Source organism: Pipistrellus hanaki (assembly GCF_964339955.1).
Source record: "Pipistrellus hanaki genome assembly, chromosome: 7".
Taxonomy (NCBI): Eukaryota; Metazoa; Chordata; class Mammalia; order Chiroptera; family Vespertilionidae; genus Pipistrellus; species Pipistrellus hanaki.
The window spans coordinates 70,122,444-70,139,690 of record NC_140509.1 but is presented as its reverse complement, the minus strand read 5'-3'; the positions used below and the strand labels follow the sequence as shown (position 1 = coordinate 70,139,690).

Sequence of the window (17,247 nt, the reverse complement as noted above, 5' to 3'; positions counted from 1 at the left end):
TGAGTTTTCAATGCTTTTAGAAACGTTTCTTGAATTCAGTGGACACAGCAACGTGGTAGAATATAAAAAATATTTATGATTGGTGAAGGGATGTAAGGTAACAACCGTAATTGTCTTTCAGAACACAGATGCTCTAGGCCATTAAACACTAAAAAATGCAGAGTGAAGGTTTCAGAACCCAGAAGGTACAGTTCGTTCTAAAGTTAAGGGGAAAACAATTGTGAGGCTTCCGAGACTCAAGCAACTTAGAAAGTGCAGGTTCAGATCCAGGTGACACAGGCAGTCTATTTCAAAGTCTAAGTTGCATGGAGGGTGTGGGTTTGGCTGGTGTCCAAGGCTCAGGTGATCTATTAGGAATAAATTTCTAAGACTTGATGGACTCAAAAGAGGTTGGGTGTGTAGGGTTGAGTTAGGGGAATTTCCATAACAGAAAATTGCCATAACAGCAGAGACTGACAATACCAACATCTCTACTGCACCTCATGTAGGTTCTCTGAGATTTACTCAAGTCAGGACCTGAAAAACTAAGGTATTTCTCCATTATAAGAGAAGTTATCTGAGATTACCTTAGAAATGAAGAATTTGTAATCGAGTCAGTTAACTTGTGTGAATCAAAGTTAAGACTTTATCAGAGATTCCATGACTTGCTAATTTAGTGTTGTCGGCGTGCGCGCGCGCCATGTGTGTGTGTGTCCTCAGAGATGAAATGGAGTGAGCAATGTTCTAGCTGTGTGGGAAGTAATAAATTATATAGTAAAAACATAGAGCCAGAGTCAGTGGTACCCTGGTAAACAGAGCTGGCCTAGAATTCAGTGACAGCAACATCTGCAAGTGCTGCTACAGTATCAGATAACAAGCATTTTGAAGTCAAGGTATACAAGTTACTACAGGAAATACCAAGGCAAGAAGTGGAAAATCAGGAAGTCAGTGAGAAACCGAGAGAGTAGATCCTGGAAGTCCAAATAAGGTGGAGAGGTCAGAAAGAGGCCACGTCTTAAGAAAAAAGAGAAAAATGGGAGAAGCCATTCAAGGAGTATCTTAGTCAGGGTTTTCCAAAGAGAACCAGGAAGGGCAAAAATAGAGATAGAGACAGAAATGAGACCAAGAGAGGGAGAAGAATAGGCTCGCTTGATGGTGGTGGCTGAGCTGGCAAATCCCAGACCCACAGGACAGGGCAGGTTGGCAGGCTCTTGCTGTAGTCTTGAGGCAGAATTTCTTTTTTCTCTGGTAAACCTGTTATTGTCCTGTTAAATGTGTTTTCAGAGAGGGAGAGAGAGAAACATCAACGGCGAGAGAGAATCATTGATTGTCTGCCTCCTACATGCTCCCTACTGGAGACTGAGCTGGCAACCCAGGCATGTGCCCTGATTGGGAATTGAACTGGGATCTTCTGGTTAATAGGTTGACCCTCGAACACAAAGCCACACTGGCCAGGCTGTTATTGTTGTTAATGCCTGCAACTGATTGGATAAGGCCTACCCAAATGATTGAGGATAATCGCCTTTACTTATTGTAGATGTGTGGACTGACCTGACTACATATGAAACCACTTGGAGGAATATTAAAAAAAAAAAAAATTGTGCTTGATTTAATGACTGGCTACTAGACCCTAGCCAAGTCCACACACAAAATTAATCATTGCACAAAGGAAGATAAAAATAGGAGCACTGGGAACCAGAATCAAGGCAGACTACAGATAGATTGTCATAAATGCAAATGGGCAATGAGAATCCAAAAACCCAGAGAAATGGAAGGCATGTGTCAGATGACTAAGCAAAAGCCATAAATTTTAGTAATCTCCTAATTTTCAAATTTTAATGTAAGCTTGACCTTTCTTTTAAAACAATTAGTATGACACAACAGGAGCAATAATAACAGAATACCCTGAAGTGGAAGCTTGAAGACCTGGTGAAATCTCACTTCTGAGATACCACTAACCAAAGTCTTGGGCAAGTGATCAGGTACCCATAGGATCCTCTAATCTTACCTGTAAAGTTAGCAAGCAAAGTGTTCAGACTGACCTAACTACATATGAAATCACTTGGAGGAATATTTAAAAATCTAGAGGCCCAGTGCACGAATCGTGCACTGGTGGGGTCTAGCCAGCCCGCCCTGATTGTAGCTGATGTGGCTAGGCTGGCCCCGGGGGAGGGATGGGAGGCCATGGGCGGTTGGCTGGCGGCTCTGCTCCCTGGTCAAACTCCCAGTTGAATTCCCAGTAAAGGGGACAATTTGCATATTAGCCTTTTATTATATAAGATACTACTGCCTTTAAGCAAAACTCCAGAAAATTCTAATTCAATTGAAGTGGAGCCTGGACTTGAGAACTTAAAAAATTTATTAAAAAAAAAAAAAAAAAAGGAACTTGGGGTGCTTCAAAATTTATCCAGTGTAGAGAACCACTTGCCAAAGGTGTTCAAATATATTTTTGTTTATTTGTGATTTTTTTATATGGAGGAATCTTTTTTTTTTTTTTTAAATGCCATGACAGGGTATCAAACCAGTGACCTTTTGGTTCCAGATATTGTGATTGTTAAAGTCCTGGTAGGCCATTGTGTGCGCAAGGAAAGAAGTTTGCAAGACCCTGGATTAGATTATCTTTATGGAATCTTCTAGTTTTATTTTATTTTATTTTTTTAAATATATATTTTATTGATTTTTACAGAGAGGAAGAGAGAGGGATAGAGAATTAGAAACATCGATGAGAGAGAATCATCGATCAGCTGCCTCTTGCATACCCCCTACTGGGCTTGTGCCTGCAAGCAATGCCCTTGACCGGAATCGAACCCGGGACCTTTCAGTCCACAGGCGTATGCTCTATCCACTGAGCCAAACCGGTTTCGGCCGAATCTTCTAGTTTTAAAATGGATTCCTTCTGCTGCGGAAATACATGCAGATGCTTTCTCTGGTTAGGCCTGTAGGTGTAGTTAGTGGAGGAATTCTGGAACAAGTAAGTGAAGGGGGAAAGAGTAGCACAAACCCTCACAGTCATAAAAGGAAACAAGTCTCTAGCCAAAACTGGTTTGGCTCAGTGGATAGAGCATCAGCCTGCGGACTGAAAGGTCCCGGGTTCAATTTTGATCAAGGGCATGCACCTTGGGTGTGGGCACATCCCCAGCAGGGCGTGTGCAAGAGGCAGCTGATCGATATTTTTAGCTCTCTATCTCTCTCCCTTCTTCTCTGTAAAAAAAAAAAAAAAAAAAAAGTCAATAAATAAAGGAAACATGGCTCTGTGCTGCAGATTTTTCCCTGAGGGAGAAACAACAGAAAAAACTCCAATTACAGGTAAAGGAATTTAGCATGATTTTTAGAAATATCCTTAAGATTTGTACATCACTGCCTATTAGGGTAGAGCCTCCCCCCGTCCCCCACCACTCCTTTTAGAGTCAGAATAGTTTAGAATGGTGTTTTCCAAAGAATGTACTGAAGCCTACAGTATTTTTCTAATCTTCACTTTAAAAAAAGAGTTCTCAAACTCTATTTGACCAAGGAGTGTGTCATAGGACTAATGTTTCATGGAAGTGAGAGAGATAGAGAGTTAGAAATATCCATGAGAGAATCATTGATCAGCTGCCTCTTGCATGCCCCCTACTGGGGATGTGCCCGCAACCAAGGTACATGCCCTTGACCGGAATCGAACCCGGGACCCTTCAGTCCATAGGCTGACGCTCTATCCACTGAGCCAAACCGATTTCTGCTTAATGGTCCATGGAATCACACTTTAAGAATTGCTGCCTTTGGGTCATTCAAATTGTAAGAACTTAACACCCAGTATGTACTAGAACTCTCTCTGTGCTGCTAGTACCTTAGCTTCTTTCATTGTAAGTGCACGTATCTATAGAAATAAATCAGTAGCTTGTTTAACTGGTTAGTAAAAATAGACTTAATATGGGGAGTTAAAAGACTTGCCTTCCAGTTCCTCTCTGGCATCCAGTAATTATTTGATTTGGGCTATATAAGCTACCTAATTTAAATAATCAGAGCTTTACTTTATTCATCTACAAAATAAGGATACAATGTTTGTAGGGAATGTTAAGTTTGACATGAGATAATGTGCATAAAACATGCCAAGCTGGGAACACTGTAAAATGCAAGACATACATTAAATACCGTACATAGTGTAGCAGAGTTGGAATTCCTAGTATGGTTAAAGCACATTATTAACGTTAGTTTTCAACCGTGACAAAAAGTTTATGTAAATATTGAAACTCCCGGGAATTTCTGAAATGTTATCTGAAATGTACTGGAAATAAACTTCCTTATCTCAACACTATTGTTATCACAACTTTTCCCTTCTCTCTTGATTGTCCAATCACTAACAGGCTGTGATCTTCCCAAACAGTTAAAAGTCAGTCACTCGTAGCTCCTAGTTTCTCTTTGGCAGACTAGAGAAAGGGAGGAGTAATCTGTTTCTGCTAAAACAAGTTTATGCAGCCAGAAGTCTGGATTCCCTGCTGACTTTATCAATGGAAGAAACTGTTAAGAAGAGCACTGTTAAGAAATATAAAATAATTTGTATTGTAAGTACAGTTTGTTTCTTATTTTACTTTATTGTAGCTTTGTGTCAAATGTTCAATGTATACTGCCTATGTATTTGTGTTACTATTTAAATGTAAAGTTTGAAGTAATTGTGCTCAGTTTTAAAACAGCTCTAAGGCAATTAACATTTTTAATCATATTTGACAAGTAAAAAAATTTGAGCAACAACAAATGAATATTTGATCAGCCTAAAAAGTGGGGATCTGTGGCAGAACACTTGGCAATATTTCTTTTAGGATGAATACAATTATTTCCCAATTCACATTTTTATTGCATGAATAATTTAAGACCAGAATTAACTAGAAAGTGGGAAGTTAAAATTACTGTATCTTTTATTCTTTGTTGAAAAAAAGAAAAAGAAAAAGATTTTCTTGATTTTATTACACTTTCCTTTTTTCCATCAAACTTTCAGAAAAAGGGGAGTTCCATCTATTGCCTTGGTTTTCTCACAGCTCAACCATTCCTTGTTCTCTAGTTTTGCTTTTTCCGTACTGAAGTTACCCTCCAAAGTCAGTCCTCCCTGTCCTGCTCTTTAGTCTTTATAACAGTAGTACATAGATATTGCTGATTGTTTTCTTTTGTGTTAAATCTATATTTTTTATTGATTTCTGAGAGGAAGGAAGAGGGAGAGATAGGAACATCAATGATGATGAGAGAGAGTCATTGATCCTCTGCCTCCTGCACACCCCTACTGGGGATTGAGCCCACAATCCGGCTTGTGGCCTTGATCAGAATCGAACCTGCGACCTTTCAGCCAGCAGGCCAAAGCTCTATCTTTGAACTAAACCAACTAGGGTTGATTGTTTTCTTATTTTGAATTATCCTTTCTTTTTGCTTCCATCATGGCATTTAAATTCCCATTTTATTGACTTTTCTTATCAGCATTCTTGATTGACCTCTTCTCCATGTAAACAGTCAAATCCTATCTATTAAATAATCTTTAGACAATTTCACCTTTCATTTTTTTAAATGTGATATTATCAACAAAATTCCAAGTAAGGCTCTAGCTCTGATCTCTCCCTGAGTTTCTGTCACACAATTTCAACTGCCTGCTTGCTGGGTCCTCATTCCTAAGCCAAAACCAACTGCATAATTTTCCCACACTTACCCTGCTTCTGTTTTCCCCTAAGTTCCTTAATTTAGTTTCTTAATGTCACCACCATTCTCTGTCACTCAAACATTGTTGCTAGGAATAAATAAAACAATGTGTATAAGCATTGAACCCAGGGATAATAATAAAATTAATTCTCAAGGTATTTTATTTATTCATTGTCCTTCTGGGAACGTTGGAGCAACTCTTTTATTTTTATTTTTTTTATTTTATTTATTTATTTTTTTTACATATTTTATTGATTTTTCCCCCCTCCTTCCCTCCCACACATCCCCTCCCTCCCCAGAGTTCCATGTCCATTGGTTGTACTTATATGCATGTATACAAGTCCTTCAGTTGATCTATTATCTCCCCCTGGAGCAACTCTTTTTAGCTCTTATGCCATTCATTGTATTTATCATATCTTATAAATTCAGGAAATTATAAACTCCTTGGGAACAAAACTTACGCATATTTTACACCCCTTGTATTCTTCTATTGGTTTATTAGTACATATAATAGAAGCTCAATATTTTATAATCACAGTTTCAAACACACCCTAATGTTTCCAAATTTTAACATGTTTCATAAAAAGGTTTTTTTTTAGGGTGTCTACTGTTTCCAGCACTCTTTATTCAGCCATGCTAAAGCCAAATGTTGGATTCTCAGTAATTTTTGGAGTCCCTGCTCCACTTTGTAAATAGCATAAGATGTTTAAGATATATACACACACTTCAATATCAAGAAGCTTACTCAGAATTACATAATTAGAATAAATAATTATACGAGATTAAAAATGAACCTCAAGATGCTTACAGAACAAGGAAAGCAAGCTATAAATATATAGAGCAAGTACAAAGTCAGCTAGGTGTTGTTCATACCAGCAAGTTTGAATTGCCAATGACTACAGATAAGATGTACACAAAAACATTACTTGTAAATCTATGATGAATGAGATTTACCACAGGAAAGTTTCCCAGTGTTTTGTTTCTTTGTAGTTTTCCTCAATGCCTCGGTCACTGATGGCTTTGAGCATCATAACAAGGGACCAAATGCTAATTATCCTATATAATAAAAGGGTAATATGCAAATAGGTGGAACGGAAGAACAATGGAACTAACAATCAAAGCATAATATGCTAATGATATGCTAAGGCTGCTCAACTGCTCGCTATGGTGTACACTGATCACCAGGGGGTAGACAGTCAACTGGTCGACCAGTCACTATGACTTGCACTGACCACCAGGGGGCAGATGGTCTAACTGGTAGGTTACCTTGCTGCTGGGATTCAGCTGATTGGGACTGAGCGATATGGGCCGGACATGCTCTGGAGCCCTTCTGTGGCCCCTCCTCAGCCTGATCGTGCACCGGTGGGGTCCCTCAGTCTGGCCTGCACCCTCTCCCAATCTGGGACTCCTCAGAGGATCTCAGAGAGCCAGTTTCAGCCCAGCTCCCAGGTTACTCCCCTTGGGAGGGCACCTGATGCAGGGCTCATGGCTGGTGAGCACTGCTGTGGGAATATGAGCCTCTCTGGATTGGGAGTAATTGGGTGCGAGCCCAAAGCTGGCACAGTGAAGCCAGGATGAATGGGAGTGGCAAGTAGGAGCTGCAGGCAGTGCTGGACTGAATGTTTTAGCCTGATCCCTGCAGACCACTCAGAGGGACCCCACCTGTGCATGAATTCATGCACTGGGCCCCTAGTATATAAATAGGAAGAGAGAGGGAGAGATAGAAACATCAGCGATGAGAGAGAATCATTGATCAGCTGCCTCCTGCACACTCCTCCCTGGGGATTGAGCCCTCAACCCAGGCATGTGCTTTGACCAGAATCAAACCCGGGACCCTTCAGTCCCCAAGCTGATGCTCTATCTACTGAGTCAAACCAGTTTGGGTCCTAATGATATTTAATGACTGTTTCTGTTCACCTTTTCCTCTGTACAGGAAAGAACACCTGCTGTAAGGTTAAATCGTTTATGTAGGTCTTCATTAGGTAATAAAATTTAGATGTGTATGTATGTTTTTTCCCCATAAAAATGATTTTAAAATAGTGTATTGTAGTATAAAAGACCTTCCTATGTGATCTGTACATCTGTTGTACTCACAGTCTTTATTCATGCGCTCAGTGGCTTGTGCCTCTCTCAGTCCGGGAGCCCTCGGAGGATGCCCACAGAGGCAGGAGAGGCTCCCTGCACCGCCACTGTGCTAGCCAGCCATGAGCCCGGCTTCTGGCTGAGCGGCACTCTCCCTGTGGGAGAGCACTCACCACCAGGAGGTAGCTTCTGCATTGAGCATCTGCCCCTTGATGGTCAGTACATGTAATTTTGACTAGTCATTCCACTGTTTGGTCAATTTGCATATTAGCCTATTATTATATAGGATACATTATTCAGGCTCTATCATCCAGCATGCTAACCATTAGACTTAGTGGATGGGGAAAGAAAGGAGTAGGAATTATAGAATTATCTTTAATTATATAACAGTTTAACTCTAATCATAGCATAAAGTCCACCACATTGAAGAACTTTGTCAGCAGTAGTGATAATGAATGATAACACACAATCTTTGGTCACACATCTCCCAAGTTACCCTAAATCATTTTTGTTTGAACTGAAGATCAAAGCAGATTACATGCCAGCTAATTATGTGGACACTGTATTTTTACATGTGCTAAATATTCTCATTGTCCTCTGATGGACAGAGTGGGGGAAAGACTCGCACATAGGAATGAGGTAGTTAACAATTTCACATTTTGGAAAGTTTTTAGATAAATGGTCTTCACTTAGGTATCTAGATGAGAAAGAGAAATGGGCAAAGGTAAATGGCTCCTTTGGTTTCATGTGGTTCACTCGATTTGGGATGAAGCCAACTGGGACAAATATACTTACATTTAAAGATTTGTAATAAATGGCATTTTAAAATTCTTCCCAACCCTTTCTAATGATCAGGCGTTAAATAAAATTATGTACCTCTGCCAGGGTTGGAGTTGTATATGGTATCATGTATAACCAGAACACTGTCTGCCCTTAAAATTCATCGAGGGAGGCAGTTATCTGGATCTTTGCATATATATTTTTAAATTGTAAAGGTCACTTTTCGTTCCTTTTTTTTTTTTTATAATAGGTTCTTCTTGCTTTGCTGGTCATTGTGACACTTGGATTAGGCCTGAAGCTTGGGCTCACACAACGAGACGAGCAAGGTACAGCCCTCAGCATTATTTCTTCTTTCTCCTCACCTTCGCTTGTTAAAACATGCGCTCTCCTCTCCCCCGAGTCTCCTCTCTGCTACAGGTAGCACTTGCCTCGCTTCTCCTTCTCCCGACTCCCCTTATCTGGAACCCACCCCTGTGTTTAGCTCATTCCGTCAATGTTGGACTTGACCCTTTGCCCTCATTCCTCTGCTTCTTTGAGAGTCATATCATTCCAGTGTTTTATCCTGACTTTCCTTTATCTTCATAAAGGACTTTGATATTAATATCTAATAGTGAACTTGGCCTCAAGTCTTCATTGCTCTCTTCCCAGCAACTCCTGTCACCTTTCCTGAATCTTGATGTCACATGAGAATTGCCTCTCCCTGAAATCTCATGATTTTTTTTTTTTTTTTTTTTTTTTGGCTAGGCAGATTTCCTGAAATCAAAGCTTCACAATATTTTTTTTTTTTTCTTAAGAAGCAAAGAAAAAGTAGGAGGTGCATTTCCAAAAATATCAAAACACCTCACATCTCTTGCCATGTCTGATTAGTATGAACAGAAATAAATAATTTACAAGTGACTATATAAAAAGGGCTTTCCACAATCTTGTTATGTATTGTTTTTGTATTTTTACCAAGGGGAAATATGAGGTTAAATGTTAGATAATTTTTCCTGCTTTTAATTGGATTGATTAACTTCTAGTTCAACTCCAGTGGGAAAAGTTTTATCACTTCTTCATGAGGGAGACTCTTGTGAGGTTAGATGACAATTTTCTAGTCGTGTTTTCACTTAAGAATTAACAAACACTTAGTAGCCCTACGGTATCATGGCAACACAGTGGAACTGAAGAGGTGGACATTACCTACAAAATTACTGTCATTTCTTGGTCTCTTGGCTATTTTGTTTCTGTACTACAGCGCCAGTCTTAGATCTAACAAACATTGGCAGGCCATTTCAGCAGTATTATTCTGATGTCAATGTATTGTACAAAGGTGGGCATCATTTCTTGGTTATTTTATGCCACAAATTGCAATTTAATGCAAGAGGCATATACTGTATATACTAATCTCTGAACAAAATCTCTAGTTCTTTGACTCTCTTCCTTCTTTTAGTATACACCTACTGGCCAGCTTCCCAAAGTTATTGTTTCATATTCATTTCCTCTTACCTCAGTCTATCAGCCCTCATGTGGCCTCACTCCCTTCCCCCTCAGGGCATCGGTATGTAACTCAAGCTCCTCTTGGTCAGTGTCCCTCACATGCTCATCCCTCATTCTTGCACTACACTCTCTTCTAATCCTCAACCCTGGATATATTTCACCATTCTCTGCTCCAATTAATGCACTTTTTATGGGCAATGCTTTTTCTAGTGTGAGGTTTAAAAAAAAAAAAAAAAAAAAAAATATATATATATATATATATATATATATATATATATATATATATATATATATAATTGATTTCAGAAAGGAAAAGAGACGGAGAGAAAGAAAGAAACATCAATGATGGACTCTATTCTGCAGGCCGACACTCTATCCACTGAATCAAACTAGCTAGGACTAATGTGAGTTTTTAAAGTAGTTTTTCTAGTTTGAGTTTGTTCATACTTTTTACTTATTCTTTAACAATTGAGCACTGACTATCTGCTAGGTACTATTCTATTGTAAGTAATGGAATTCTAAATACTATTCTAGATACTTAATTCATGTTCCAATTAAGGTAATGCTAATGCAGTGGTAAGAAAACAATAATTCTTCAGACGTAAATTGACTGAACAGCAGGATGATTGCTCAACCAGTCATTATGAGGTACACTGACCACCTCCCGGTCATTCCTCCCCCTCTGCCCCTGCTGGCAGGCTCTGATCCCCCTGATGGCAAACAGGGAGCTGGGGATGGGTGGTGGTCGGTGGTGGGGCCAGTGGCCAGCAGCCAGGGAAGATGGTCCTGACCACAGGCCAGGCCTAGGGACGGTTCTCACACACAAATTCCATGTGCTGGGCCTCCAGTAAAATATAAATATGCAAAAATATGTAATGCGATTAGGGAAATTGCTAAGGAATAAAAAAAGCTTTAAAGAGGAATATTAATTATTTTTGAGTCAGGCTGGGGCGGGGCATGTGTGTGCAATAACTTTAAGGAAAGAGCTGAAGGAGAACCAAGATATTTTGTTAAAAGAACATTCCAGGCAAGAGAAAATAAGTGCGAAGCCCAAAGCAGTAGCTTGCCTGCAACTTCCATTTCAAGAATGACAAGGAGAACACTGAGCTAGAACTAAGAAGACTAGAGGAAGTGCAGTCATACATGAGATCAACCAAAGAGGAGAAAGGTCAAAGAGGGTTTGAGGTTAAAGTATGGTCTTCAGCTTTCATTCTGAGTCTGATAGCTAGTGATTAGAGGTTTTGAGCAGAGGAATGGCATGGTGTGGCTTGTTTTTCCAACATGATTACTTAGGCTATTATATCATTAATAAGTGGCAGAGTGAAACCATGAGAAGCAGAGACCTATTAGGAAATAATTGCAATAATACAGACAAGCTTTATGTCTTGGACTAGGATAGTAAGTAGTAGCATTGCAACAGGTGAGCTATAGTTGGATTTTTTAAAATATATTTTATTGATTTTTTTTTTTTAATATTTGGCTCTTTTTTTTGAATATTTTATTGATTTTGTACAGAGAGGAAGGGAGAGAGATAGAGAGCTAGAAACATCAATGAGAGAGAGTCATCGATCAGCTGCCTCTTGCACACCCCCCACTGGGGATATGTCCGCAACCAAGGTACATGCCCTTGACCGAAATCGAACCCGGGACCCTTCAGTCCCCAAGCCGACGCTCTATCCATTGAGCCAAACCGGTTTTGGCTATAGTTGGATTTTGAATATCTTTTTTTTTTTTAATTGTTGACACTATTACCGATGTTCCCCATTTTCTCCCTCTTTGCCTACCTCTACCCAGTCTCCACCCCATCCTCCCCTGGCTTTCACCACACTGTTGTCTGAGTCCAAGGGCTATGCATATATATTCTTTGGTTAATCTCTTCACCTCCTTTTATCCAGTCCTTCCCTCCCCCTTCCCCTCTGACATCTGCTAATCTTTTCCATGTATCCATGCCTCTGGTTTTATTTTGTTTGGCAGTTTATTTTGCTCATTACATTCAACATATAAGCGATATCATATGGTATTTGTTTTCCTCTTACTGGCTTATTTTGCTTAGCATCATACTCTCCAAGTTCATCTGCACTGTAACAAAGCTGCATAGTGTTCCATAGCTTTTTTATCCGCTCATCTACCGATGGGCACTTGGGCTGTTTCTAGATCTTGGCTATGAGGTAGATAGATTTTACTGACAGACTGGATATAGAATGAGAAAGAGAGGACTCAAGAATGAAGTTAATGCCGAAACCGGTTTGGCTCAGTGGATAGAGCATCAGCCTGAGGACTGAAGGGTCCCGGGTTCGATTCTGGTCAAGGGCATGTACCTTAGTTGGGGGCACATCCCCAGTAGGGGGTGTGCAAGAGGCAGCTGATCGATGACTCTCATTGATGTTTCTAACTATCTCCCTTCCTCTCTGTAGAAAATAAATAAAATATATATTTAAAAAAAAGAATGAAGTTAAGATTTTTGTCATGAACATCTGAAAATATGGCATTTTCATAATTAGTTGGAGAAAACTTTAGAATAAGTTGGTTTGGGAAGAATAATTAGGAGCTCAGTTTTGGATATGTTATATTTGAAGTACTGGTACCTACTAAGTATCCAGGTAGGTAGTTGGATATATGAGTCTGGCTTTAGTATGTCTGCAGGCTGATGCTCCATCCACTGAGCCAAACCAGCTAGGGCTAGAAAGGAAGTCTTAGATGGACATACAGTGTGGTGATTATCAGAATCATATGTGGGATTTAAAACAATGTTTGGGGGTATCCTAACCTAAAAGGACTGGGGAGAAAAGAAAAGAAAAGCACAGAGAACTAGGAAGAGAGTGGCTAAGAATATGGAGGAAAGGCACATAATTGTTGTATCCTGGAAGCTGAGGAGAGTGAACGTAAAAACGTAAAGGCCTTTTATGTAAATGATACATAAACTTTTTTTCTTACTTTTTTTATTGAACATTTTTAAAGATTCATCTAAGTTTCTATGCATGCATCAATTCATATGTGTCTACCTATTTACTACGCAGTACTTTTTGACTTGTATCCAACATGTCACTTGACTTATGCCCTCTCAAGTGCTGGAAATTCAGGTTGACTTTAGTACCTTAATTCTACATAAATTCTTCAGGTTCTCTTAGGCCTGCATGATGTTTTCTTTGTCATAAATTCAGGAACTGAATTCCTTTGCATTTTAACCTGGGTAAGTAGTGCCAGAAGATAGCTTTCTAGCCTACCTTACCTTCACCACACCCGATCAGTTAGTTCTTGAAATGATCCAGCTCTCTCATTTTTGGCAGTATAAAGCTGGATATAGTGATACCATTTATTTTAATTTGTTGCTCTACCCTGCTGCTCTAATTAGTGTTGGTTGTTCTCTTGGTTTGTTTGGTGTATTATGATTGGTATTTCCATAGCCTCTCCATTGTGCTAAATCTTGTTATTTTTGGATCTTTACTTCTGTTTTTCTTTTTTCTTTTCTTTTTTTCTCTCTCTCTCTTTTACTGCTTCATTTTGCTAAAAAATATCCTTCATTAGCTTTCTAAAATAGAATGTGTGCAACATATAACTTGAGTTTTGGATAATCTAAAGACGTTTTTATCATTCTAATCTAGCGCTTGATAGTTTGGCTAGATATTGAATTCTAAGATGAATATAAATTCTTTCTGGAAATTTAAAGACATAGTTCCCTGTCTTCTAGCCAACAGTGTTGCTTTTAAGAAATTTGATGCCATTTTGATTTGTGATTCTTTATGAATTTGCTCATTAACTCTCTTTAGGAGCTTCCAAGATTTCTTTATCCCTGGGTTTGAGTTTTGCTCTGGGAAATTTGGTGGGCAATTTTAAGGTAATAATTTTTGCTTTACAATTCTGGGAAACTTTATAATATGATTCTTTAATAACATCCATATTCTTTGTTTTCACTTTTTGGTACTCCTTGTTTTTTAAAAAAATATTTTTTATTGATTCCAGAGAGGTAGGGAGAGGGAGAGAGATATAGAAACAATAATGATGAGGGAGAATCATCAATTGGCTGCCTCCTGAACACACCCTACTGGGAATCAAGCCCACAATCCTAATCAGGAATGGAATCGTGATCAGGTCAATGGTCAACTACTGATCCATGCCGGATGGTAACTCCTTGTTTTAATGTCAACTAAATAGTAGCCTTAATTACATCCACAAAGTCCCTTTGCTATGTAAGTCAACATATTCACGATCTCTGGAATTAAGGCATATAATCTTTTTAGGAAACATACTTCTGCCTGCCACACTTTTCTATATGGATTTTTAAAAATCTCTGCTCTCAGCATGAATCTTATCTCTCTCTCTCTCTCTCTCTCTCTCTCTCTCTCTCTCTCTCTCTCTCTCTCTCTCTTTTTTTTTAATTGTAGCTTTCTTATTTCATGGATGCAGTATTTTCTCTTTTTCCGAGGATCTCAATATTAACTGTGCATGTGTGTGTATATGTGTGTGTTGTTGCCTTTTCAACCAAACTTTTCTTTTTTATTCTTGTTTGTTTAGATCTTTGTCTTTCTCCCCCCCTCCCCCTCTCCCCCCCTGCAAAAAGCTTTATTGTTTCATTTGGTCTAATACATGGGAGAGGGCTTCAGGGTGGTTAAAAGAATGGCTAGTGTTTTCAGGGAGAAGCTCAGGTAAAAGACAGACACCAAGGGGATGCAGAGGGGCCCCTCAAAGGCCTCTGGCCTCCACATGCTCCTAGCCCTGCTTCAGGGTGAGCCTTTTGAAGAGATCCTTGCTCAGCCCAGCCCTGGGTGGCAGCCTGCAGAGGTGGGTCAGGTGTTGCCCATCTTCTTGATGAGTTTCACCTCCTCACCCCGGAAGTGGTTCTGCAGGAAGTCCCAGAGCTGAGGGTCTGAACCCAGGGCTGCAGCTTCACAAGGGCCTGGTTCAGGGTCCTCTCCAAGGCCAGGGCGGCTCCCATGGCGCCCTGAGTTTTGCCCACTCCTCTTGGGGAGGCTTTGGCAAGAGGAGGCCACCGCGCTGCTTTTGCATCTTTAAGAGACACTCAGTGCCCTCAGCTTCTTCTCCATCAACTCTCAAAAGAAGTGGCCCACGCTCTCAAGAGCTACATCATTGGTGGAAACAGAAGCCCAGAGAGAGGTAGGTGTGGGAGGCCACAGAGGCAGGCTGGCCAGGTGGTTGACTGCAGCCTCCCCTTCGGTGGAATAATGGATGAATTAGGGAGCTCATGGTTGTTCGGCAATAAGGAGTTAAGGTAGAAAAAACTGGTGTGTTGGCTGGTGCCAGAGGTGGTTCTGAAGGTGATTCTGGATAAAACGCAGGAGAGTGGCTGGAGGCTGGGAGAGGTGGCATCCCTGGGTCTGTTCCGTTGAGACCGATCAGGGACTGACTGCTGAGGGCACTCGTGGTCTTTGTCTTTTATGGTGGGTTTTTCTGCTATGCTCAAATGTCTGCTAACTCGCTGTTTGACATTGGAGAGTAGGGCTTGTTCATCTTTTCCCATCATAGCCATCCTCTATGTCTACTGTCTCTATTCCTCCTAAATTCCTCCAGATTTTGACTCTGTAGTGGGAATAGATGTAGTTACAGTTTCATACCTACACTTTCAATCAATTCCACTGTATTCTAGCTTTTGCTTGTCCCTTCTACCCTTATCAAGTGGCACTTGGTGTCTCTGAGTTTGGAACCTCAATGGAATACTGGGGAAAAATTATTCATTATTTATCACTGAACTGACAGATCATGCAATAAAAACCATCTATTTGTCTGTCTGTCCTAGTCTGTGCTAGGTACTTCTTCTGTGTTCTTCCACCATCTAGCTATGAGATGGTGAATAACTTCTAAGCATCGGTCTCCTTATTTCCTTTACTCTACAGGCAGCTGCAGGAAGAAATGCTTTGATTCTTCATACAAATCTCTGGATGGCTGCCGGTGCGATGTGGCGTGTAAAGACCGAGGCGACTGCTGCTGGGATTTTGCAAACACCTGTGTGGAACCAGGTATGAATTCCCAGCATAAATTTATTATCGTGTTGGTTGTGCTGTCCGTAGCATGCCCAAATGTTCAACTATTGTATATTAGTTTGCTAGGACTACCATAGCACAGTACCAGGAACTGGGCAGATTAAACAACAGAGATTCATTTTCTCAGAGCTCTGGAGGCTCCAAGTCCAAGGTCTAGGTGTTAACGGGGTTGGTTCCGTTTGGAGGCTGAGTGGGAGAACCCATTCCATGACTCTGTTCTAAGTTCTGAGAGTTGCCGGCAATCTTTGGAAGCCTTAGGCTGTGACAGGAAAACTCAGAATTTTGCCTTTATCTTCACATGGCATTATCCTTGAGTTTTCTCAGTGCCCCTCGGTGTGTTTCTGTGTCCTAATTTCTCTTTTTCCTAGGGACATCAGTCATGCTAGATTAAGGCCCACCATAATGACCTCATTTTAACTTGATTATCTGCAAAGATTCTTTTCTAAGTAAGAATGCATTCAATGTCATGGGGGTTAGAACTTTCATTTTTGGAGGCGATGGACACAATTCAACCCGTAACACTTGGTATACAGGGTCTGTTATTATCCCTCCCCCTTTTTCAGGGATAAGCACAGAGTCCAGCCTCTAGTTAATGGAGGTTGAGGAATAGCCGTTGTCAGCAGATGACATGCTATATAATTACATACCTTTCAACTGGAGTTTTGCTGTGACTTAAGTTTGTTATCTTGTTTAGTTTCATTTGTAGTCATTCTCAAATCTCAGGGTGCCTACGAGTTACTAGGAAAGAGTTACTTGGCGATGCTGATGTCAGAGTTCTGTAGGACGCAACTTGAGAAAAGCTGTTCTCAAGGTGGAAGAGGCAGTCTGCAATGTTTAGTTTTCTAAGAAATCATGGAAGGTGCGGGGCAGGGGTCTAGTGGTTAAAGGAGAGGAAAGATTAGAACAGTGGAACTCCTACCTATTATGCCCTCTGAAAAGGCCAAGAGGAGGAGGAATAACTTAATATAGGTAAGCTTTGTATTCCCTTCACATAATCTCCAAAAATCATTTCTTTCTAAATATTGGGGAATGGAGAATGCGATGCCTAAGGAAGCACACAGTGGTCACATATTCGGCATTTTTTTCTAAGCTCAGGGCTATGTTGATTTGAGTCACTGTTCCCTGGCAGGGTTCACTAGGAAGCAGCTTCAGTCCAGCCTTGTTGTTCTTGGCCCTGGGATTTATTGAAACTGTTTCTCGTACATAAGTGCTTAGCCTGGGACAGCCCCAGCGGCACTGAGGAAGCCTGGTCTACTATGTCTGTCACTCTCAGCTG

The 17,247-nt window shown here is 40.3% G+C and overlaps 1 protein-coding gene across 1 annotated transcript in view; it reads left to right on the top strand.

Annotated features, from left to right (window-relative positions):
- Window positions 1-4,362: 4,362 nt before the first annotated feature.
- The window catches only part of ENPP3 (ectonucleotide pyrophosphatase/phosphodiesterase 3), a 70,060-nt gene continuing 57,175 nt past the window's right edge, over window positions 4,363-17,247 (top strand). Inside the window, exons 1-3 of the mRNA XM_084889582.1 lie at window positions 4,363-4,520; window positions 8,750-8,825; window positions 15,825-15,947. Coding sequence (XP_084745708.1) covers window positions 4,467-4,520; window positions 8,750-8,825; window positions 15,825-15,947 — 253 coding nt within the window. The 5' untranslated portion in view covers window positions 4,363-4,466. The remainder of the gene's footprint in view (window positions 4,521-8,749; window positions 8,826-15,824; window positions 15,948-17,247) is intronic.